The following is a 25,807-nucleotide window of genomic DNA, read 5'->3' as shown; positions in this document are numbered from 1 at the left end:
GGAATTTACATGACCAATAAGAAAGAGTTCCAAAATTCTCTGCCAATAACAGCTAGTTTTCAGTTTTCCCCTCCCCACTCAGACAACTCCCAGACAGTCCTAGCAAAATTCTTGCTTGAGAAATTGCTCTTTGCAAAGAAGCTATTTTTGTTTTCTTTTTGACCATTTTAATTGAAAACAATCATAGTACGGTACTTAATTGTTACCTAGAAATGATTTGATATTGAGATAAAAACAGCTGCATTGGACCTTTTTTTAAGTTGTTCCAGTTAATTAAGGGAATTGGGAGAGACTGCAGGTGGGAGAGTTGTTCTCATTATTAAGTAACATGTTTTCTTTACAAGTTACATCTAATATTAAGTACTTTAGTGTTCCAAACTCCATTCTGTGTTTGACAAGCCTGTGACTTTTGATTTTAACATGATGTCTTTGCCCATCTGTGAAACCTGTCACGTTTTGTATTCGTCTTCTCTTGTCTTCCAGCTGCCCTATGAGCTGCAGGACATGGTGAACAAGCACATGAAGGCCAGTCTGCCGGATAAGAGTTCCCAGGGGGCCCAGGGCCAGGACTCCGACACCATGAGCCTGACGCCCGCCGACGTGGTGCCCACCTCAGTCATTGCCCGCGTCCTGGAGAAGCCTGAGCCTCTGGTGCTCAACTCTGCCCAGTCCAGCAGCAGCGCAGGCCGGCCCCAGGCAGAGGACGTGTTTGTGCATGTGGACATGACTGGGCCCCAGGCAGGAGGAGGGGGTAGAGAGAACGGGGGTCCCGGTCACAGCAGCAGGGCCCCAGCCCAGAGCAGCCAGGCCCAGGAGCTCCTCCAGCAGAACGGCATGTGTCGGAGCCAGAGCAGCCTGTCAGCAGACGGCCAATCAGGAGAGGAGGGTAGAGAGGGTGGTGCCTTCGAGAAGCTCAACCCCTACCCAGCCCCCCCTCCGCCCCACCCCCTCTATCCCGGCCGCAAGGTGATCGAGTTCTCCTCGGACGACAAGGTGAAGATCCCCAAGAACAGCCCCCTGCCCAACTGCACCTACGCAACACGCCAGGCCATCTCCCTCAGCCTGGTGCAGAACGACGAGGAGAACGAGCGCCAGCGCACCGTGCCAAACAGCCCCGCTGTGTCGGACGGGGGCTGGCGATCCGGGACGTCCTCCTCCTCAGGGGGAGGGGGGCAGCGTGACCCCTGCCGTACCCCTACTCAGCTGGACACAGCAGACCCCCTCTCCAATCAGTCCAGCCCCTTCAGCAGCCCCCCTCAGCCCCCCAGCGCCTTTGCCAGCTCAGGTAGCTCCGAGGAGGACCTGCTGGCCAACTGGCAGCGCATGTTTGTGGAGAAGATGGCACCATCCTCTGAGGGCACCCTGGTCAACCGCACCTCCTTCAGCAGCGAGACGGTCAAGGACCTGGAGGGGACCCGGACCAGCAAGCCAGTGGGCGGGGGTTCCGACAGGGGGGCACTACGGGGGGCCTACTCGGACGGGGAGGAGGGGTCCTCCACCCGCAGCTGGACAGCAAGCCGAGAGTCCAGCCTGGACACTGACACCAGCAGCATGGCTGACCTCCGCACCAGGAGGGGGCATTACGGAGCAAACTTCTCCACAGAGGAGAGCGAGCAGCTGCTGATGGCCCTGGACCCACTGGACAACGACCGAGACAACACCAGTGGCGACACCGTGTCAACGGCCATCACTGTGGAGACCAGCCCGGCGGAGGCCAAAAGGAATGATTTTGTGGACGAGACTGAGTCTGTAGGCAGCTCTGCAGAGGAGAGAGACATCCTGCCACAGGACTTCCCCGTCATAGCCCCCCGGGTCCTGGCAGGGCTAGAGGACTACACAAAGAACACCACTCCCCTTCCCGCAAACTCCTCCACTTCCACCCCCGGCCGACCCCTGAAGAGCCCAAAGAGGATGGGAGTCCACCACCTGCACCGCAAAGACAGCCTGACCCGGGCACAGGAGCATGGTAACCTGCTGGACTGAGACTACGGGACTTTACTCCTCTCACTTCATCTGTCATCTGACAGACTAACTCTTCAATGGTCTGTGGACTCTTTATCTTACCAGAAAAGAGAGCGATGATTCGTGTCGGTCCTCCCTTTGTCCGTGCTGCCGTCTCTCATGAGTTTAGTCAGGAAATACACACATTCTCTAGTAACCACATTCAAGAGCTGACTGTTCTTTAGAAGATATGTGCGATGCCTGGCTGCCGGTTGAATGGTCAAGTTTGCGGCGTTCTTTCCTTTGTTTTCCACTGTAAACCGCAATCTCCTCCAGTAGCAGAACAAAGGGTCCTACAGGGGTTTCTGAATGAGGTTAGTTTTCTGTCTCTCAAACACTCCAAAACTGTTGCAGAGAGGAAAATGGAGCCATGCAGAGCCTGGTGTAAACATCCAGCCAGTGTGTGTTCTCATGGAACAGCCCAGATGGTGCAAAGTCTCATCTCGTCACTTGAGATGATCGGCGATATGCAGGATGGATGGAGTTGTTGCCTTCTCCCTTGTTTGTTCTCTTTTGCCCTGGATCCCCCGCTCCCCCCTAGAGAAATGATATGTCATGCAGGAATCTGATAACATGAGAACTTTACCTCCATCTCTGAATGGACGAATGGTGAAGAGGGCAAGCACTTGCAAGCGCATGCTGTTGTCTAGTGTGAGTGGATGGTGGAACGGACCCCCACACACTCTCAGTGCCTATCCCTCTCTGTCTGAGGGGGTTTCTAACCCCCCAATTCCCAGAAAATATATATTCTGATGCCCCTCTGAAGAGTCTGAAGTGTGCAGCAGTCTGTTGAGCACCCACTCTTAAGGGCTCACTTCTCTGTAATTGGTCACCTACACAAGAACTAGGAAGGTCACCCTCAAAGAATTCCTGAAATTGTAGGTCTGACTCAAGTTTATTTTCTCAATAACACATACAGTTTTCATTGATTTGTCTTTCTATTATCGTAAGTGTTACCTTTTATTTCTTCAATCGCTTCTTCATTCAAATAATTTTGATTTTTATGCAACTTTTATGGCTGATGTCTGGACATATTATGACGTTGATGATCTACTCTCTCACTTTTATTCTGTTATTGATCTGTCATTGGATTTAGTCATCTGTATTTTCATTTCAAGAAACAAACAGGCCTGTTGTTAACTCTGGTACTTTACATGGGGTATTACAAAGGAAGACCTAAATGGCATGAAACACAGTGTTTTTCAGAAGAACCACAACAATCTTAAAGGCATTTTTGTGGATGTGTTTTGGAAATATTCACTGGGCCCTGGGGGGGCGAATAATTCTCCTTGTGTACCACTTCTGTTAGCAATGTATTCAGTAACAACAGTATGTTTCCAGAATATCAAAGTGACAAGGAATAATCGAAGGCAAAAGGTCTGCATGGTATGACAGGGCTGGTTGATGATGAGATTTTTGGTATTTCTTTACCGTTGACAATTTCCTGATCAGGAAAGTATTTTTGTTGGTGTACTACTCAGTCTCCGTTGTGGGGGTTCACAGAGGATGTTATACTAGTAACTAGTAAACTGTGAAGAGGAGAATGATTTGACATGTTTTCCTCTGTGTTCAGCCAACCTTTTAAGTATTTCATCAGTTTGCTTATCAGATGTCCCCACCCCTAGATATTCTGGTCGATAGTTCAGATCAATTGAAAAAATGCAAAGTTGTTTTAATCTTTGGCTCTTTCTAAATACAATACCTAATCTGGAATGTAATCATGGCTCTACAGTATTTGCCGTTTATTTTCGCTATAGGTCCATTTTCATCTACATGCTTTTGTATGGATAGGGAATGTTGGTTCATTCAAGAGATTATAATTTTTGATTTTATGGATTGATTTTTGATTGTGTGCAATGTGTTCCTTTTGGACTTTCATTCGGTCCAGTATATTCAATTCACTTACCGTTCTGTATTTAGCAATGTTGAATTTATGTCTTAATTGTAATCCATAAAATGTGTTCAGCATCAGACATGCTCTATGTACAGTTGAAGTCAGAAGTTTACATACACTTAGGTTGGAGTCATTAAATCTCGTTTTTCAACCACTCCACAAATGTATAGTTAAAGTTTTGGCAAGTGGGTTAGGACATCTACTTTGTGCATGACGCAAGTAATTTTTCCAACAATTGTTTACAGACAGATTATTTCACTTATAATTCATTGTATCACAATTCCAGTGGGTCAGAAGTTTACATACACTAAGTTGACTGTGCCTTTAAACAGCTTGGAAAATTCCAGAAAATTATGTCATGGCTTTAGAAGCTTCTGAAAGGCTAATTGACATAATTTGAGTCAATTGGAGGTGTACCTGTGGATGTATTTCAAGGCCTACCTTCAAACTCAGTGCCTCTTTGCTTGACATCATGGGAAAAATTGTAGACCTCCAAGTCTGGTTCAACCTTGGGAGCAATTTCCAAACGCCTAAAGGTACCACGTTCATCTGTACAAACACCAGCCGTCATACTGCTCAGGAAGGAGACGCGTTCTGTCTCCTAGAGATAAACGTACTTTGGTGCGAAAAGAGCAACTCAATCCCAGAACAGCAAAAGACCTTGTGAAGATGCTGGAGGAAACAGGTACAAAAGTATCTATATCCACAGTAAAATGAGTCCTATATTGACATAACCTGAAAGGCCGCTCAGCAAGGAAGAAGCCACTGCTCCAAAACCGCCATAAACAAGCCAGACTACGGTTTGTAACTGCACATGGGGACAAAGATTGTACTTTTTGGAGAAATGTCCTCTGGTCTGATGAAACAAAAATAGAACTGTTTGGCCATAATGACCATCGTTATGTTTGGAGGAAAAAGGGGGAGGCTTGCAAGCCGAAGAACACCATCCCAACCGTGAAGCAAGGGGGTGGCAGCATGATGTTGTGTGGGTGCTTTGCTGCAGGAGGGACTGGTGCACTTCACAAAATAGATGGCATCATGAGGAAGGAAAATTATGTGGATATATTGAAGCAACATCAAGACATCAGTCAGGAAGTTGAAGCTTGGTCGCAAAGGAGTCTTCCAAATGGACAATGACCCCAAGCATACTTCCAAAGTTGTGGCAAAATGGCTTAAGGACAACAAAGTCAAGGTATTGGAGTGGCCATCACAAAGCCCTGACCTCAATCCTATAGAAAATTGGTGGGCAGAACTGAAAAAGCGTGTACCAGCAAGGAGGCCTACAAACCTGACTCAGTTGCACCAGCTCTGTCAGGAGGAATGGGCCAAAATTCACCCAACTTATTGTGGGAAGCTTGTGGAAGGCTACCAGAAACGTTTGACCCAAGTTAAACAATTTAAAGGCAATGCTATTAATACTAATTGAGTGTATGTAAAATTCTGACCCACTGGGAATGTGATGAAAGAAATAAAAGCTGAAATAAATCATTCTCTCTACTATTATTCTGACATTTCACATTCTTAAAATAAAGTGGTGATCCTAACTGACCTAAAACAGGGATTTTTTATTAGGATTAAATGTCAGGAATTGTGAAAAACTGAGTTTAAATGTATTTGGCTAAGGTGTATGTTAACTTCCGACTTCAACTGTAGCTTTAGTACATAATAAGGATGATTGACTGAGGCAAAAGTCTGCATTTTCATTTATGTAATTGTTTGCCTTTCTAATGGCTCTTTGATTGCGTGGTTATGAAGTCGGATACTGTCCTGCTGTTTTATTGATCCCAGATTGACAGCTCACAGTGAAAGCCCTTCAGTATAAGGCAGTAATCCAGTATGAATGCCTCATGCAGTGTGTTCTTAACTCTCTGAGTCAGACTCTGCTTGTATTTGTTCATGCAACCCTCTGTGGGCTGAAGACAGTGTAATATCATATACGGTGCATTCTGAAAGTATTCAGACCCCTTCACTTTTTCCACATTTTGTGACGTCACAGCCTTATTCTAAAATGGATTAAATAATTTTCCCCCCTCATCAATCTACACACAATACCTCATAATGACAAAACAAAAACAATTTTGTTTGCAAATGTATTAAAAATAAAAAACTGATCTCACACTTACATAAGTATTCAGACTCAGTACTTTGTTGACGCACCTTTGGCAGCGATTACAGCCTTGTATGACGCTATAAGCTTGGCAAACCTGTATTTGGGGAGTTTCTCCCATTCTTCTCTGCATATTCTCTCAAGCTCTGTCAGGTTGGATGGGGAGCATCGCTGCACAGCTATTTTCAGGTCTCTCCAGAGATGTTTGATCGGGTTCAAGTCCGGGCTCTGGCTGGGCCACTCAAGGACATTCAGAGACTCCTGTGACTCCGGCCACTCCTGTGTTGTCTTGGCTGTGTGCTTAGGGTCGTTGTCCTGTTGGAAGGTGAACCTTCGCCCCAGTCTGAGGTCCATGACACTAGGCATTCAGGCCAACGAGTTCAATCTGGGTTTCATCAGACTGCTCTGGAGCAGATTTTCATCAAGGATCTCTCTGTACTTTGCGCCGTTCATCTTTCCGTTGATCCTGACTAGTCTCCCAGTCCCTGCCGCTGAAAAACATCCACACAGCCTGGCCACTCTACAATAAAGGCCTGATTGGTGGCGTGCTGCAGAGATGGTTGTCCTTCTGGAAAGTTCTCTCATCTCCACAGATGAACTCTGGAGCTCTGTCAGAGTGACCATCGGATTCTTGGTCACCTCCCTGATAAAGCCCCTTTTCCACCGATTGCTCAGTTTGGCCGGGCGGCCAGCTCTAGGAAGAGTCTTGGTGGTTCCAAACTTCTCCCATTTAAGAAGGATGGAGCCCACTGTGTTCTTGGGGACCTTCAATGCTGCAGAAATGTATTGGTACCCTTTCCCAGATCTGTGCCTCGACACAATCCTCTGAGCGCTACTGACAATTCCTTTGACCTCATGGCTTGGTTTTTGCTCTGACATGCACTGTCAACTGTGGGACCTCATATAGACAATTGTATGCCTTTCCAAATCATGTCCAATCAATTGAATTTACCACAGGTGGACTCCAATCAAGTTGTAGCAACATCGCAAGGATGATCAGTGGAAACAGGATGCACCCGAGCTCAATTTCAAGTTTCATAGCAAAGGTTCTGTATACTTATGTAAATAAGGTATTTCTGTTTATTTTTTATTTGCAACAATTTCTAAAAACCTGTTTTCGCTTTGTCATTATGGGGTATTGTGTGTAGATTGATGAGGAAAAACTTTATTTAATCCATTTTAGAATAAGGCTGTAACATAACACAATGTGGAAAAAATGAAGGGGTCTGAATACTTTCTGAATTGCCTGCACTTACATTTTGAAGACAAATTAAATGATCAAAGATTATAAATGCAACTTCATGATTACGACTGAGGGCTTTTGCCAAGTACTGTGTTTCCACAAGGTTAGAAAAGATGCGCCAGTAAACTCTGTCCATACAACATTATAAAAATGCCCTCCCTCCCACCTAATTCTGATCTGGAAACAAGGACACCACCTACAAATGTTCATCCTTGATGTCTCTTGAGCCTGCCTTCTCACTATATATGTATAGATGTGGGTCTTAGTCCCCCCCTCCCCTGTTTAAACCTCTATTCTTAGACCAACAAGTAAAAGCCACATATCAAGGAACTGGCAACATTGTGCTGTAAAGTACTGTGCCGCCGCCAGTCACTGGAGTCATACGAGGTAACTGTGTTCCCTCCCGAGCGAGATGAGTCACCAGATCCCGGTATAAAAGTCTCTCCACATACTATATCCAACACGCTGAAGGCTTTCTGCTGCACTCCTGGGCCCTGAATAATTCAACGCCATTTTCTTCAGTGTAAACGGACCGGGACCCTGGATTGCGGGCCCCCCAAATCCACACGGTTCACGTCACTCCACCCTCACACTTTTTAAACCTCTTTTCTTTTGCTTGCAGTCTGCTTATTGGTCTTTTTCATTAGTATAGATGAAGTGTTAATAGCCCATAATTAAGAGTTGTAACAAGCCCTTTACTAAATTATTCATGTTTTATTACCCTCAGAAATAGGTCTCTAATACTTCAAAAGGAGTAGAGTAGTCTGTCATGGTCTTCAACATGGACATTTACGTTTTGAATATTGCATGGGCTCATCAGATAGACAAGGTTTCGTGCAAATACAAAAACGGAAATGAAAAAAAAAAGAGGGAATTAAATGTGCAGGCTCTAATGTACTAAGCAGTATAAATAGGCCTTTATATCTGGTCTCCTGCAACTTTAATGACTCCTCTTTCGTGAATATAATTGAACACATCTCTGCTGACGCGTCGCTGCTTTGATCCAAGGTCGCCTTCCCAAGACGCTCCACTCATGTGGAGCCTTTTTAAATTTAGTCTGAGAAATGTTGAAAAATGTCGGCTTCGTCACTCCTGTTATCTGATGCGGTGGAATAAACACACTGGTCATGACGGTAATCCCTCTGTGACGGTGACCTTTTAACAGGTAGCTAGCTCAGTTATTTTCACTCTATAGGTTTTAGTCTGAGCATGATTTAAACGGCATGCCAGTTGGTTCACAGGAGCCGTGTCTCCATTGTGACAGTGTTGAGACAGCGCCAGGGGTTTATTGGAAATATTTATCTGCAAGAATATTTGAACTGGAGTGTAAAGTATTCCATTATACAATTAGAAACCCCTGGCTCTACATATGAATACAGTGACGGGGTTTTACTGTGTAATATCCCACACAGACGGTGTAATCCCACAATCTGAGCTTGATGACAAAGCCAGTCCCTGCACAAGGGAGGTGTCATTGCAATGAGATGGTTCAGGAATACTAATAAAGATGCTGTCACTGTCTTCTCACGTCAATATATGCCTCCATTGTTGTTTGTTATTTACATCTTATTCATGTCTACATGTATGGTGTTGAGTCGTTGAATTCTCCCATTGACATGAATGAAATGCATGTTATATGCCAGGGCTGCCCCAAACCCTCTTCCTGGAGATCTACTGTCCTGTAGGTTTTCAGTCCAACCCTAATTTAGCATATCTGATTCAGCTAGTTAAGGTCTGGTTGAGCAGCTAATTAGTAGAATCAGGTGTGTTAAATTAGGGTTGGACTGAAAACCCACAGGACTGTAGATCTCCAGGAGGGTTTGGGGCAGCCCTGTTACATGCCTAATTCAGCACTTTATTTTATTTGGCTGCAGGTGAATTTTAATGTATATAAAATTATGTATCCAGTGTTTGTGTGATTTGTGCTTAATGGGGATAAATACTGGTATACCTATAACTTTTTTGATTCTAGGAGACACTGCAGTCTGTGGTACCTGATGGACGCCATTGCGAGGAGACTGTTGTAGGGTCCCAAGTCCAGACTCACCCAACCCTGAATCCAGTTCTGTTGCTGGGTTCATTCACACAAACCATGTCTACCAGTCTTGCATGGAGTTAAGTGGCAATCTGATTATTCTCTCATACTGAGAAAAGTGGGCTCCGTTGTGTTTTTCTTTGGTTGAATATTCATCACACTCCCGATGCAGTGCCTGTTCTTTCATGGCTTTGTAGATGTCCTTTCTTTTTGTGTGCAAGCGGGCTAAAAATGTTCTCCCTGTTAAAAAATGACTTCAAAGACAATATTATACACAAGACTGTTAAACCTGTACTAATTTTATTTTCTGAATTTGTAAACTGATGTATATTTTAAAACAAATAAAATATTTTAATCTTTACTTTTGTGGTCTGGTTATGTAAGGGGGATGTAGCCATGGTTGTTAATTTAGGCAATGTTACGTCAACGCTTTGACTTTCAACGATATGACGTACCACTTTTCCGTAACTCTTATCCAAGGATGCCCCCTTCTGATAATAACTGTCATCCTGGACTTGCAATTGAGGAACACTTTCAAAATGTTAGTCAAGTTGGAGGTTGAGGTTTCCCCTTAATGATTAACTGATATGAATACAAACATACAAACCAAAAGACTTTACCCTCTTGTGATATGTGTGAATGATTTAGACGTTATTTGGTAAACAATCAAAGGTTCAAAGGTTAAACCTAGGTGATTAGAGCTGCATCAAAAGAATACAATCTGCTTTCAGCTCAGATCCGATTTCATTGTCTGAGAAAGGGGACAGCGACGAAAAAGGAACCCTAATCTAATTAAACGCCTGTATTAGACAGGAGATTCTTCACCTCACAGAGGCATCTGATTGCATAGCAGACAATCTTATCTTTGCCAGTATTGCAGCTTTCATGTTTGGCATGGTCCAGCAGTGAAACAGACTGCCTCCCTGTGGGCATTCTTTCCTCCTCTCTATAGGAATCTCTTTGTGTGGCATCCAATGATGTTGACTGCAAGAAGGTCAACAATCTGCTCATGAACAACACGTCTGTAAGAAGCCTACTTACAGCTGCCGTCAGTCCATCACATTGATATGATAACATTGAAACTAATGGCTGTGCCCTTGATGCCAATTGTATTATGCCACCAGGTGTTGGGCCCTCGGAGCACATGTCCAGCGAGGGGTTGCGTATAGTGATACACTGGAAAACAGGCTTGTTTGTCCTGATCACTTAGCAACTTGGGAAATTGATCTGAGATGTCCATTAATTATGGATATCTGTTTCCACTCATTATTTAGCTGTCCTATGGGAATGGAGTACTTTTTATTTATGCTACCCAACATCAGAAACCTGCCTCACTGGATTACTCAGTAGATCAGTGATATATAAGATAAGTGTGCTTGGGAATTGATTACCAACCAAACTGAATGTGAGTTGTGGAGAGTGATTGATTTACGCTTACATGAGAATGTGCTGTTCTGCAACGTGCATCGAAATGAATGGCCTCTAATTCCCGCTCTCTATTTCTCTTTCATGCAGAGATTCTGTATCTTCGAAGCCTTCATGCCTTAACGTGTTGTCCAAAACATCACAAAGAAAACATGCGTTAATATATCAATGATAATAGAATATAGAATGTCATAATAACGTAGTTAAAGTTGTCCATAACGTCACCGAACACACTGGAGAGAGACGGTAAGATGTATTGATGTCAAGGTTTCTTGCAAACCTCAATAGAATATCATAACTAACGTAACGATATGGGCCAGGCTAGAAATGCATGTAGGCACAAGGGGCTCAAACAAGGGGATTTGATGGGGATAATGGCTGTCCTAGTAAGCACCACTTTGACTGAAGGCTGTGGGGATGATGAGGATGGGGTCAATGTATTATATAGGGCGAGGAATGAGAACACTGCTGCATTGTCATGGTGTGATTTTTGCTGATTTACCATGGGCTCTCATGCTCGTTACATTCAATTCCGATGTTCTGTATGTGACGTTTAAGTGCTGATCCCAGAAACATCCTGTGGCTATTCAATATCAAAATCGTGTTCATATGAGGCATTAGTATGAGGCATTAGTATAGCATTCAGTGGAGAGAAAAGGCCATTTAGGTGAAAGGAAAACAAGTTTTCAGTGAGCTACTGTTCAGTGCTATACAGGAATTGTCATGCCAATATGTTAATTGCATTCATAAGTAGGCTATTCCAATCAGGAAATAACATAAGAATCCAAATGTCTTTAAGAAGATGTAAACAGATTTATTCTGACATCACATCAGACCATCACAACAATCCTATCTAGTCGATCTATCAACAGACCTTCATTGCTTACATAAACCTTTAAATAGGGACTATAAATAGACTGTACATAATTAAAATAAATAATTCCCTATAAGACACTTTGTGTGTGTGTGTTAAGGATTTTGTGCCTGCTCCAAAACGTATTCTGTTGCTACATGTCATGCAAAAAGTGTGATTGATTGCACACTACCAGGTGATACTGCAACTCTATTACGTACAGACTAGCAGAAAGAAAAGAGGTAAAAAAACAAAAAAGGTAGGAAGGCTGTGGAATCACATCTCAGTCTCAGCCAGTAGGCTCTCACCTAGACCTGACGTCAGCAGGACCATCTGGGGGTGGGAGTCTGCAAAGGGCAGAGACAACGGAGACGAGTTTAGGACTTCTACAACTCTACGACTAGCCTGGTTGCTAGCTCTGTTAGTGCTTTATCCAACTCCTTTGTCCTTGTAAGGGATGATAACGAGCAAGTTGGCCAAAGCACACACAGATCTGACCATTGGTTGTTCCCCCCCCAATTCTACAGATTGATTGAGTCATAATTTTGAGGTCATCACCTACACCGATGTTTCAGGTTTACAGACGCTTATTATACTAAATGATTTATTTATAAATCTGCAAGACTCCAGAACAGAGCGCCCCAGTGGAACTGTCCTGTCTAGAATATGACTAAGATGGGAAGGAGAGCATTTTGGTTGGCCAGGTCAGCCCTTACTGCTGTGGGGGATCCACGCGGTTTTCTCCCTGGTGGGGATGGCAGCGCTGCCTCGTGCCTCGCCCTCCTTGTCGTCCTCCTCCTCTCCCTCGGAGAGCAGGTCGGAAATCTGCTGCTGCAGCTCGGGGCTGATGGCATTCTCAGCCAGGACCAGCACGCGCAGACAGGTGGGGTAGTTCTCCACCATTTCGAGGAAGACCTGAAGGTACAGGGGAGGGAGATTCTGTCATGAAGCACAGACAGGCTACAGTAGGGGTTGATAAGAAAACTTGATGGGTTTGTAGGTGTAGGTAGTTCTGCTTGCCAGTGGGGATTGATATTCCAGGTTATGAACTTACATTTAAGTGGTTTGTTTTTCTTGAATTACTTCCGCACGTAACAAGTCACTGCAATCCAGTGAAGTGCGGTGGCGAGGTAAGCACAGGCTATTATCAAAGCAAGATTTACTCACAAATAAACCTTGATGAAGCCCATGTTCACTATACAACGGAACTCCAACAACCAGTGGCATAGGCTACTAACCCGAAATTGACAAACAATTTTCACCAAATGTAAATACCAATGTAGCCAAAATAAGCAAGCGATAGCCTCCGATGGCGGCATAATGCATATCTGACAAAATGACACACTGCTCAACTCAGCCATACAGTACGTCGATGTAGCATCCACAGTTACAACTGATAGGTGGCCAGTGGCGACACGTCATGCAGGGCAGGTGCATGTTATTTTGGCATTAATACATGTCACATATCAGTTTGCAAACAATGTAAAAAATTAAGCCGCATACAAACATGGTCTCTTTTTTTGCTTTCTTGAGCAAGGCAGCTCCTAAAATGCAGGTGTTTCAGCCTAGCTCAGTGCTTTCTGTGGAGGTGGGGCAGCCAGACGAAAATGTGGAGCGTAGGGGTTGGTAATGTTCTCTAGTTGCGCCGTGATTGGCTCAGTGTTCTGTCACTCATGGGGAGACTACGTCACCGTACAATCTACGGGTAGAGGTAAAAAATTCAAGCCCCTTGGGTGCTACCATTGAGTGACATTAGAAGTGGCCATCCAAGAAGGCTCAAGGTCATTGGCCACAGATAACGTGATTTGACGTAATTTTATATCTACATTAGCTTTGATTGGACTGATCATGTCAACATCATACTCGAAAAATCTTAGCTAGCAGTCATCATTATGATTCAAGTCGACAACCTACTGGCAAATCCTTTTCATATGAAGAGAAATTATGAATAGAAATTATAGATAAAATGTATCGGTGCTCATCGGCCATTGGACATTACAAAAGAAGTTGGAAATCGAAAATTCAACAATGAGTGTTTTGGAAGGAATCAGTGGCTAACTGCAAGCGTTGCAAAGCAATCACTAGCCTGCTATTCAGTGGAGTGGGTGTTTTTAAAAGTCTGGGTTTAAGGGTTTCTTAAAAGGATAAACATTCAACACCATGTGACAGAAAAGGTTGAATACATTGGCCATGCTGTCAATCCAGCATGACTTCTGCCGTGTTCAAAACAACTGGAAACTAAGGAAATGTGAAATCTCAGACTTCAGTGAGTTCAAGACTACTGGAAACTCGAGCTCCAACTGGGAAAATACATTTTGAACAGTCATCTAACTCGGAATTCCAAGTCGGGAACTCAGGCCTCTTTCTAGAGCTCCGACATGAAGATCACTGACGCCATGATTCAACCTTGTTTTTTTCAGTTCCCAGTTGTCTTGAAAGCACCAAAAATCCAGAGAATGCCAGACTTTGATGACAAAATTAGCCCAGGAAGGACCGAAAAGGGAGAATACTGTAAGAATGGCCCATGTTATAAATTATATTGCTGTACATTTCAAAAGGGGTGAACAAATAGTTATATTGACTGCGTCCGTCCTAGCTCGCTCATTGTCTTAATTGAAAATGACGGATTGCCTCATATCTGCTAGTCGTCTCTTTATGCCATATCAAATCAAATTTTATTGGTCACCTGCAGATGTTATTGCGAGTGCAGCGAAATGCCTGTGCCATAGCTTGTACATATCAATTGTCAGTAGAAATCATATTTGTTTAAGCAAGACAGCCATATCAGCTTTGTTTTTTTTAAAGGCAGTAAATGAGGCTGAATGTACTGTTTTGCTGTCAGACAAGGCTCCGCTGATAGCCAGGTGTAGCAGTGGTAAGGATTCACTCCATGGTGCTGAAAGGAAAGCTCTGTTGTTGGGACTGCTTTATGTAGGCCCTAACTGTTTGTGGGCACCGTTTGTCACCGTTATAGAGCAACTAATGTATTGTTTAGTGTTGTGTTGTGTAGTGGCTTTGCTGGCCAGCATCCCACAAAACACCAGTCTCAACGTCAACAGTGAAGAGGCAACTCCGGGATGCTGGCCTTCTAGGCAGAGTTGCAAAGAAAAAGCCATATCTCAGAATGGCCAATAAAAAGAAAAGATTAAGATGGGCAAAAAAACAGACACTATCCAGAGGAACTCTGCCTAGAAGGCCAGCATCCCGGAGTCGCCTCTTCACTGTTGACATTAAGACTGGTGCGATTGCGGGTACTATTTAATGAAGCTGCCAGTTGAGGACTTGTTAGGTGTCTGTTTCTCAAACTAGACACTCTAATGTAATTGTCCTCTTGCTCAGTTGTGCTCCGACTCCTCTTTCTATTCTGGTTAGATCCAGTTTGCGCTGTTCTGTGAAGGGAGTAGTACAGTGGCTTGCGAAAGTATTCATCCCCCTTGGCATTTTTCCTATTTTGTTGCCTTACAACCTGGAATTAAAATATATTTTTGTGGGGTTTGTATAATTTGATTTACACAACATGCCTACCACTATGAAGATGCAAAATATTTTTTATTGTGATACAAACAAGAAATAAGACAAAAAAACTGAACTTGAGCGTGCATAACTATTCACCACCCCAAAGTCAATACTTTGTAGAGCCACCTTTTGCAGCAATTACAGCTGCATGTCTCTTGGGGTATGTCTCTATAAGCGTGACACATCTAGCCACTGAGATTTTTGCCCATTCTTCAAGGCAAAACTGCTCCAGCTCCTTCAAGTTGGATAGGTTCTGCTGGTGTACAGCAATCTTTAAGTCATACTACAGTTTCTTAATTGGATTGAGGTCTGGGCTTTGAATAGGCCATTCCAAGACATTTAAATGTTTCCCCTTAAACCACTCAAGTGTTGCTTTAGCAGTATGCTTAGGGTCATTGTCCTGCTGGAAGGTGAACCTCCGTCTCAGTCTCAAATCTCTGGAAGACTGAAACAGGTTTCCCTCAACAATTTCTCTGTATTTAGCTCCATCCATCATTCCCTCAATTCTGACCAGTTTCCCAGTCCCTGCCGATTAAAAACATGATGCTGCCACCACCATGCTTCACTGTGGGGATGGTGTTCTCGGGGTGAAGAGCGGTGTTAGGTTTGTGCCAGACACATTCATTGATGGCCAAAAAGCTACATTTTAGTCTCATTTGAGCAGAGTACCTTCTTCCATGTTTGGGGAGTCTCCCACATGCCTTTTGGTCGAACACCAAACGTGTTTGCTTATTTTCTTCTTTAAGCAATGACTTTTTCTGGCCACTCTTCCATAAAGCCCAGCTCTGTGGAGTTTATGGCTTAAAGTGGTCCTATGGACAGATACTCCAATCTCCGCTGTGGAGCTTTGCAGCTCCTTCAGGTTTATCATTGGTCTCTTTGTTGCCTCTCTGATTAATGCCCTCCTTGGGCAGCCCTCTCTTGGAAGGGTTGTTGTTGTCCCATATTCTTTCCATTTTATAATATAGGATTTAATGGTGCTCCGTGGGATGCTCAATGTTTTGGATATTTTTTATAACCCAACCCTGATCTGTACTTCTCCACAACTTTGTCCCTGACCTGTTTGGAGAGCTCCTTGGTCTTCATGGTGCCGCTTGCTTGGTGGTGCCCCTTGCTTAGTGATGTTGCAGACTCTGGGGCCTTTCAGAATAGGTATATATATACTGAGATCATGTGACAGATCATGTGAAACTTAGATTGCACAGGGGTGAACTTTATTTAACTAATTATGGGACTTCTGAAGGTAATTGGTTGCACCAGATCTTATTTAGGGGCTTCATGGCAAAGGGGGTGAATACATATGCACACACCACTTTTCCGTTTGGAATTTTTTGAAACATATTATTTTTTTCATTTCACATTTTGTGTATGTCCATTACATGAAATCCAAATAAAAATGTATTTTAAATTACAGGTTGTAATGCAACAAAATAGGAAAAACGCCAAGGGGGGTGAATAATTTTACACACACTGTACACAGCGTTGTACAAGATCTTCAGTTTCTTGGCAATTTCTCGCATGGAATAAATAGCCTTAATTTCTCAGAAAAATAATAGACTGACGAGTTTCAGAAGAAAGTTATTTGTTTCTGGCCATTTTGAGCCTGTAATCGAAACCACAAATGCTGATGGTCCAGATACTCAACTAATCTAAAGAAGGCCAGTTTAATTGCTTCTTTAATCAGGACAACTGTTTTCAGCTGTGCTAACAATTGTAAAAGGGTTTTCTAATGATCAATTAGCCTTTTAAAATGATAAACTTGGATTAGCTAACACAACGTGCCATTGGAACACAGGAGTGATGGTTGCTGATAATGGGCCTCTGTACGCCTATGTAGATATTCCATTAAAAATCAGCCGTTTCCAGCTACAATAGTCATTTACAACATTAACAATGTCTACACTGTATTTCTGATCAATTTTATGTTATTTTAAAGGACAAAAAAATGTGCTTTTCTTTCAAAAACCAGGCCATTTCTAAGTGATCGCAAACTTAAAGTGACCCCAAACTGTTGAACGCTAGTGTATATATAATAAGGTTCTAACAAAATGTTCTTAACAATCAAAATGGCTGAAAAATGCAGTTCTAAACATTAAAAAAATGTCTCATCAAAAATGCATTGTACATTTTGTAATTTTTTTTTTCATTTAGCAGAAGCTCTTATCTATAGAGACTTATAGAAGGCGCAATTAGGGTTAAGTACCTTGCTCAAGGGCACATTGGCAGATTTTTTCACACAGTCGGCTCGGGGATTCTAACCAGCAACCTTTTGGTTACTGGCCCAACACTCTTAACCACTAGACTACCTAACGCAAAGAGATGTCTATTCTCACGATTCAACAGTAACATAACCCACAAATTGCAAAGGAAAATGCATTTTGGCCTACCTTTACTTATAAAGTATGTCCATTAGTCTGGTGAACCTCTCAGTGACAGCATTGTAGAAGTCACAGCAGACGCATCCCCATTCCATGTTCACACTGACACAAAAAGTAATTCCCATTCCCATTATCCACAATGCAAAAGTAAATGTCTCAGATGTGTAAAAGCCTGGGTAAAAAGTATTAATTGGTAATGACGTTTCTGATAAGTGGACAGTCCAGTACTCACTGTTTGCCTACCCAACAGCTGGCAGAGTTGCCTGTCATGTCACGTTTTGTCACTAGAGCTCCTGAATGCTTCCTCTGTCTGGTCTTAACTTTCACTATAGTAGACGTTCCACTCTTCGAGCCCTCCAAACCGTGTGTTCAGGTTGTTTTTGCTAGCTAGCTTTTCACAAACCAACAGCGTAATGGCATTTTGGTACACCAGAATTACATTAATTTCCAATGAAACGCTGCATTTGCCTTTCAGCATTGCGTTGCAGAGGCAGTGCGTTCTGTGTGGTGCATACCTTGGATTTATCGAACGTATGGGTCAAACTGTATGTGTTCACGGCTTGGCAGAAATGGTAGCAGAAGGGGAATGTTGAACTTTTGTTGCACACATATACAGATGATGCTGCATACTATTTTGCGCAATGACGCTGTCGGTGTGATCAATAACGTTAGGCGATACCCACAACATGTTAAGGCAATACGCATGCGCAAAATATGAAATCGGCTCAATGCAACGAATTATGCTTCGAACACACTGACAGTGTCATTGCGCAAAATAGTATGCAGCATCATCTGGACCACACCGAACGCACTGCAACTGCCTCTGCAACGCTGCAAGGCAAAGGCAGTGTTTCATTGGAAATGAATGCAATTCTGATGTACCAAAATGCCAGGACACTGTCGGTGTGTTTGAAGCGTTAAGCTACTTCAAGCTAGGCAGAGCAGTATGCTGACCCTATCCATTAACAGTGACTGGAGTCAGGAACGGCTGTGGCATAAAGAATTTGAATGGCTGGAAATGAAGGCATGAATACCCTGGCGCCTTTCCTGAGATTTTGAGCATAAAAACCACCAGAATCATTGAGAAAATCGTTAGATGAGAAAAAAAGAATTATCATATTTTTAAATAATTGTATTTTTCATTTGGCTTTTCATAACAGCTTTTTTTATTAGATTATCACAGAGTAAGCACCGCCTGTCCTGCCTAACCTGACTACCCTGCCTGCTTCAATGTCAATACATATATGTATTTATTTGCTCGGATACACAGATTTACTCAGATTTAGTATCTGTCTTAAAAGCTGTGTACAAATTGTTTTTCTTAGTGTGAATTACATGTAAAGCCAGTCTCTTTATAAATCAGCTAGCTTTAAACTGGAGAGGGACCAGCTAGAAAACGAATTAAACGTTTTGAAATGGATAAGTTGTCCATAAGGGCAACTATCCGAGATTTGCTATCCGAGATCCTTGGGATTTCCCTACACCATTGAAGTTGAAATGTAAAATGGTTAAGGTTACGGTTTAGGGTAGGGACATCCCAAAGATTCCAGATAGCACTAACCGTACGTAAACCTTGAGCACTTTTCAATAGGCAGTAAACAGGCCACAGCTGGCGAAGTGCTTTGTGGGAGAAGAGTATCTTCCCACAGCTGGGAGTAAGCACATCTTCACTGCAAATGAGATTCAGGGTTATGGATCAATAACAGTGAGAATGTGAGAGGGAGACATGGGGCAAATCTTGATTGCATACTCCTCACGTCCTCTCTCCTCGCCTCAAAACCCATTGGAGGAGCAGGTTGGAGGGGAGGGACCTCGGGCTTTCTCATCCAATGGGCTTCATCTCCTAAGAAAGTGGACTGACTTCAAAATTAGACCATCATAAGAAGAGGTCTCTGCTATGACGACTGTTCAGTTGGGTGATTTGATATGCAGCGGCTTCAATTAGTGGATGTAACTCACAGTTAAATCTACAAAATAAGTGGGATGGCAAAATGTAAATGTTTACATTCACATTAAAGGTCATTTTTAAAAGGGATTGTAAGAGGGTAGGTAAAAAGCTAACTGATTAACATTTCTGAAAATAAATGAAAGTCCATCAAAAACGATATCTTTCAACTGATGATTGGCATGAGTATTGCTGGAAAATGGCACCACATTTAAGGGTCATTGAACATTAATTAGGTAGTGAGGAACGTAAACCAGATCATTTAGAGTGAAAAAAAAGAGTATAACTCCCCTAATAGAATGAGTTTTAAGTCATAATGAAACTACATCAGATTTCTTCTCACTGTCTTTGTAAATGTTTTTCCACACACTCTGTGGTGCTGATGACGTTGCTCTGGTGGTGGTGGTGATGTTGATGATGTTACAGACCTGTGCTGACTGATTTGTGAGTCCTGTTCCCTCCAGATCCAACACCTCCAGAGTTCTGCTGGACGCCACAGCCACTGCTAGCATACCTGCAATCTGGTCCCCTGGAACCCCAACACAACCAAAACATGAGTGAGTTCAGAAGGTGAGTCTGTCAATTGAGCATTACAGAAAGCTGATTGATGTGTTTGTTGTCATTGACCCTAAACAACAGATTTGGACCGGACACAGATTAGTAACTGCATAATCAGTTAATTTATTCCTAAAGCATGAAGCAGATAAAGTATACACTATGTTTCGGCTTTCACCTTCATCAGGCATATGCACATCATTTCAACATGATACCTATTGTAGCAACCATAACTCAACACCTAGCGACCTCATGAAGGGGTTTGGATATCTTGGCGTAATGGCTAAGGTTGTTGGGTTGAAAATAGCTAGAGCCGGGTTCGAGTCCCGTATTCCGTACACTGGTGTCAGAAGTGGGATGGTTTCGATTAGTTTATTAGGATACCCATGCACATGCAGCAGCTACTCTTCCTGGGGTCCACATAAAACACAAAAATACATGATAAAGTACAGAACAGTAATAGACAAAAACAACATAAGATATTACATTTAATTCAAAATAACAACATTGGCTCAAACGCATTAAGAAAGAAAGAAATTACACAAATTAACTTTTAACAAGGCTCACCTTTTAATTGAAATGCATTCCAGGTGACTACATCATGAAGCTGGTTGAGAGAATGCCAAGAGTGTGCAAAGCTGTCATCAAGGCAAAGGGTTGCTACTTTGAAGAATCTCAAATGTGAAATATATTTTGATTTGTTTTTACACTTTTTTGGTTACTACATGGTATTTAATAGTTTTGATGTCTTCAGTATTATTCTACAATGTAGAAAATAGTCAAAAATAAAGAAAAGCCCTTGAATGAGTAGGTGTGCCCAAACTTTTGACTGGTACTGTAAATATTAGGAGGAGCAATGTCGGAGTGGCATTGACTAAAATACAGTATATACACTAATGAAATTATGTATATATATATATATTCATATTGTTATATACAGTACAGTTAAATTAGATCTTTAGAAAGAGGAGCGGCTATGATAAAATATCAGTTTTTTTTAAGCTAAACTTGCTTTTTGCCTGAGTATCCTCTGGTGGCAGACCATTCCAGGATGACATGGCTCTATACATAACAGAGTGACGCATTAAAAGTGTTTTTGGTTTGGGTATTGTAAAGAACCCCATAGTGGCATGTCTGGTGGGGTATGTAAATCTGTTTGAAGTGTATGCAAATAGATTATACAAGTGGTTAGGCATTTTCAACACAAAAATGTTTCTTAAAAAGACTAATAGAAGTAGTACATTTCTCCTAAACCAAGAAAGACTATCATGCATGTTGTTGATGTTAGTTGTGTGTGTAGTTAAGGGCAAGGCGTGCTGCTTTGTTTTGAGCCAGCTGAAGCTTTGCCAGGTCTTTCTTTGCTGCACATGACCATATTACCAGCAGAAGCGGTGCGCGGGTAAAATCACTGGGTAAAAAAGCTATTTTACAACCTTTGTTGTAATAATTGTGTTGTTTGCTCTATAACCCACTCGTTCATACACCACCGTGATATACAATAAGGCAGTGACAACAAAAAGAAAACAGTGACACAGTGACAAAACCGGAGAGAAACATCTGTCCGGTGAAGTCCACAAAGCAAATATTTAATGTGACCAACAGTTATATGACCTGCAGCATTGTCAAGCATGTTAATGTTTGATAGTTTACTCATCAACTACTGATTTAGAACCAGAGTTACCGCAAGTCAGCACAAAGACAACAGGCCTCCGCTATTCCAGCACCATTTAAACATCATCGAATCAACAAGGCTATAAATGTTTAGTTTAATACACTGAAAACAAACTTAAAGATACCAAAACCAGGGGCACAACTTTGGTTTTAGAAGTGGGGGGGGCATCATTTCTTTTTCTTTTTTCTAGTTGGATAAACACTCCAAACAGCCTAACCGACCGTTCGGAGGCCTCCGCATGGTCCTAAAGCACACCATTGCCTCGTTTTGTATTACATTTCAATGATAAAACTGCGGGGGACAAAAATGTAATTTCAGAATTTTGGGGGGACATGTCCCCCCCGTCCCTAGTGGAAGTTGCGCCCCTGCCAAAAACGATTTAGTCCAATCAATGTTGCTAAATATCATGTGGCTGTCCATGCTAATGATTTCCGTCTGTGTGTGCACGCGCAAGTATAACAAAAAACATTGACACCTACTTGTAGTCTAGTTGAACGCTCTCTTTCATGTTGGCAAAACGGTCTATGGCTCTGTCATACAGTACACTTTCAATTTGTGTTGTCCAAGGCTGCCGAGCTACAATGCTTGCTAGCCAAACGTCCTCGCATGAGCAACAAAGTCCAAATCCCCATTTCCATCCATGGCTAAGGAAAGGGACGATTTAGCGAGCTAGCTACTGCAGGACATCAACACATACAGAACCTCTCCCCATCTTCGTCAAAATATGACTTGACCATGATACTAACCATCCTATGTTACTCCTAGTTCAGCTTCTTCAATGTGTTCAATGGTCACATGCTTTGTGCACAATTTCAGTTGAGGTTTAGCTCTAAGAGAATGTTTTGAACCAAATACTATGCTTTTGGTTTTAGATATATTTAAGGTCAGTTCATTGTTTATTACAATATATCAAATGGTGCCCGTGAGGCCATTCGAGAGGCGGTTCACGTGAGGGACTTGGTATAGAAAATAGTAGGGACACGCTCTCCCGAAGAAAGGGGGTAGTGCAACCACCTTAACCCAACACCTAGCGACATCGTAGAGGGACTCGGATCTCATGGCTTAACAGCTAAGGTGTTGGGTTGGCAGTAGCCAAACTCGGGGTTGAGTCCTGGTTGGGGCTACCCCCAAGTAATTAGGAATGTCATTGACAACCCATATTTCAGATGGATGAAATGGAATCTGAACGTTTTATACCCTGTATACTTGCTCCAAAATGACCATAGACGTATAATTCTGTATCAAGTGTGCTCTCTAAAATTCAATCTAAACTTAAATGTGGACAACATGACTGCGTTCACACAGGCAGCCCAATTCTGATATTTTTTCCACTAATTGGTCTTTTGACCAATCAAATCAGAATTGGGCTGCCTTTGTAAACACAGCCTATGTTCCTAAAATGACCTCCTTTCCTATTTCTCTGTAGTGCAAGCAGCCAGGGCGTTGTCATGGAGACACACCTGAATAATTAAAATAAAAAATGGTAATGCAGGAGGCAACTGGCCCATAAAATGGACGTCTTTGGTATCTCAGGAGTGTTTCACCTCTGAAAAAGTCCCATTACACAAAATGACACAAAAGTAATTTTTTCCAATACTTGAAGTTCACAAAAGTTCATATTGATTATCCAAAGTTAACTGAGATGCAAATCTTTTTATGGCAACACTTGTGGTTGAGGGCAATATTCATTTAAAAAAATGTTAATAAGAATCTGATTCCTTTTAAGCTGATTCCATATTAACAAACTCACCGATATAAAGTACAGTAATTGGTTTTGTGTCCTGGTGATTGGTTCTTACCCAGGGGGTTGTAGTCCAGGTTGAGGACTCGGAGCTGGGAGCTGTGGGCCACAGCGATGGCCAGGCGGGCCCATCCCTTGGTTGTGATGCTGGGGTTCGCACTAAGAGTCAGCTCTCTAAGCCCTGTGGGACAGGCTGTCCATCACCATCAAATGACCATCAACTGAGTATAGGCAGAGCCAGCATATAACCATATATTATAAGTATTATACTCCATTATCGTGTAACTTGAGTCTAATTGTTAACACTAGATGCTTCAGAAATCACTCATAAGCAAATGTCATGCTACATAAAGGACGGCAAAAGACCATTGTGACAGATCTATGTCGTGTTCAATAACAACTTTATGAATGTTCTATAAACCCTTCATGAGTTGTACATTTGTCTGGACTGTATTTTCTATCATCAAAAAATGGGTTTCCCCACACACGCACTTGGAGAGGACTTCTACACTAGCCATTTTGTTTCCAACCACTGTCCCCCAGCAGGCCAGGTTCAGAATCTGACAGCCCAGTAACAGTGAGAGCAGTGTCGAGTGGCTGTACCTGATTTGGCCCCATCCGGAGGCAGCATGGCACAGATGAGCCGCAGTGCCTCATCCCCCAGCATACAGTCCCCCAGGTCCAGAGACACCAGTGAAGGGTGAGTAGACAATGCAGTGTTGAGTGTGACCAATCCTGCATCTAGGAGGGGGCTTCCATGGAGACTGTGGCGAGATGGGAGGAGAGAGAAATGCAGAATTTCAGTCAATACAAAAGTTCCAATGAAGACCATCCAATTAATTCACCTTTCAATCTGGATAAGGCATCATCAAATTGACATCAACTTGAGTTCATGCTCATGTACATAATCATGGTAATTAGGGTCAGGTCCCCCATTTAATGTCATGGAGAGCTTTTACTGGATCACAAATTGAGGGACCCATACTGATTACAATTAGTTAATAGACTACAGTAGCCATATCAACCACTAACATCAACCAATCAATCAGTCAGACCGACACACCTTATTCATTGTGATCTACGAGGCTACTTACAAAAGGGTCTGGATCGATCTGTTTGTCTTGAGTGCATCTGCGAGATGCTTGGTTCGGCTGATGGTGGAGACCACACCGAGGTTCATGTTGAGTTGCGCCAGTGAGTGGGACTCCGCCACACCACGACACACCCGTCCAAAGTCACGGTCCGAAAGCTGACATCCCCTGATAGACAGAAGCCTCACACTGTTCTCTTTCAGGCTGTCACAAATATCCTTGATCTCAGCTCCCGACAGTGTCTCTCCCGTTATTTGAATAGAACCTGGTAGCATTTTGGTAAATGTGTCTACTAGGCTACATGACATTCAATGGTTGTGCCCAACTAAGAAATACGTGCATTTTAAGCATAGGCATACAACTATCCAACGTCGGTAGGCTGTTAAATGACATCTCAAACTCAATATGCTATTGTTTAGGATATACGATATTTACCACAAATCTGCAAGGCTCTCAGTGTTGCAGCTGGTTTAATTGAACATTTCTTATTAGGCTATGGATAGGGGAAAAGCACGCAAGGTGGGTTTTCTGAAGTTAAATCGATCATAAACCCCATGCGCTGTTACAAGCCCTGACATCATAACCTACTGCTACAATGTAGCTAAATACTTAGCGATTCTTCTTCTGTACCCCGCAGGCCATGGATTGATACATTCGTCGATACATACTAGACACGTTCAAATAAAATATAATGTGCCGTTTTCCAGGTCCTCATGCATAACAAACGACTTGCGTTCCTGTCATGTTTAGAGCTTCGGTTTATAGCGCTGAAGCGAATGCGATCGTTAGTTTGCCACGGTTGCAGTTATCGGGTTATGCACACACTTCTCGATGTCATCAGAAACGGCATTGCAATAGTGACTGTCACATGTTGTTCTCAATTAGCTTACTATACTAATGCAGTCTTCCTCATTCAGGGCGCGTGCGCGCACCCTCTTCCCCGAAGCGTCTGTGTGGCTGCAGTGACCTCAGGAAATATTGCAGGGCTGAGCAAACGTTTCTCCAGAAGGAAAAATGCAAGTCGAGGGCAAAGATGGCCGTGATCTCAATACAGTATGGCTATGGCTATTGATCACGTGCAGTGCTGTTCTGCCCTGCCCAAATACATCACCTGGCTGTCTATACCACACCCAAAGCCCTTGGTCTTTACATTGGATTTCCTCAAATTAGTGCGTAATGTAACATGATCACCAAATAGATAGGCATGTTATAAAACTTTTCCCAATTAAAAAGTTTTGAAATATTACCAGAATTATTACACTACATTGTGTTTTTACTTTAGCAGTAAAAGTACCTCAATAGGCCTATAATAAACTCTCATGAGAACAGTAACCTTCCATTGCACTGTTCT

General features: G+C 42.7%; 2 protein-coding genes across 4 annotated transcripts in view; one reads left to right on the top strand and one right to left on the bottom strand.

The window, feature by feature from the left end:
• LOC139570750 (tight junction-associated protein 1-like) overlaps positions 1–9,641 on the top strand; it is a 157,359-nt gene extending 147,718 nt beyond the window's left edge. For both annotated transcript variants that reach the window (XM_071392894.1, XM_071392893.1), the window contains one exon: positions 484–9,641. In XM_071392894.1, coding sequence (XP_071248995.1) covers positions 484–1,983 — 1,500 coding nt within the window. In that variant the 3' untranslated portion in view covers positions 1,984–9,641. The remainder of the gene's footprint in view (positions 1–483) is intronic.
• A 1,853-nt stretch (positions 9,642–11,494) lies between these two features.
• On the bottom strand, positions 11,495–25,519 carry LOC139570753 (leucine-rich repeat-containing protein 73-like). 2 transcript variants are annotated; one of them, XM_071392898.1, is made up of 6 exons: positions 24,460–25,519; positions 23,969–24,129; positions 23,424–23,558; positions 19,826–19,926; positions 12,275–12,473; positions 11,495–11,905 (listed from the first exon to the last, which is right to left on the bottom strand). In XM_071392898.1, the coding sequence occupies exons 1-6, from the start codon at positions 24,762–24,764 to the stop codon at positions 11,835–11,837; spliced, it is 972 nt and encodes a 323-aa protein (XP_071248999.1). In that variant the 5' UTR covers positions 24,765–25,519; the 3' UTR covers positions 11,495–11,834. The 2 variants fall into 2 exon arrangements, with proteins under 2 accessions (XP_071248999.1, XP_071249000.1); XM_071392899.1 differs by having other exon boundaries at positions 23,424–23,546; positions 24,460–25,517.
• Between the last annotated feature and the right edge of the window lie 288 nt (positions 25,520–25,807).

The sequence above is a fragment of the Salvelinus alpinus genome, chromosome 3, assembly GCF_045679555.1.
Source record: "Salvelinus alpinus chromosome 3, SLU_Salpinus.1, whole genome shotgun sequence".
Taxonomy (NCBI): domain Eukaryota; kingdom Metazoa; phylum Chordata; class Actinopteri; order Salmoniformes; family Salmonidae; genus Salvelinus; species Salvelinus alpinus.
This window is presented reverse-complemented; position numbering and strand designations above follow the sequence as displayed.

What these genes read in the sequence shown, in the direction of transcription:
- LOC139570753 (XM_071392898.1), bottom strand. Translation starts at nt 24,764, where the DNA reads ATGTCATGTAGCCTAGTAGACACATTTACCAAAATGCTACCAGGTTCT. An exon ending in AGATCGATCCAGACCCTTTT is followed by an intron (nt 24,130 to 24,459) that starts GTAAGTAGCCTC and finishes ATCTCGCCACAG; the next exon opens with TCTCCATGGAAGCCCCCTCC. An exon ending in CGCGTGGATCCCCCACAGCA is followed by an intron (nt 11,906 to 12,274) that starts GTAAGGGCTGAC and finishes TGCCCTTTGCAG; the next exon opens with ACTCCCACCCCCAGATGGTC.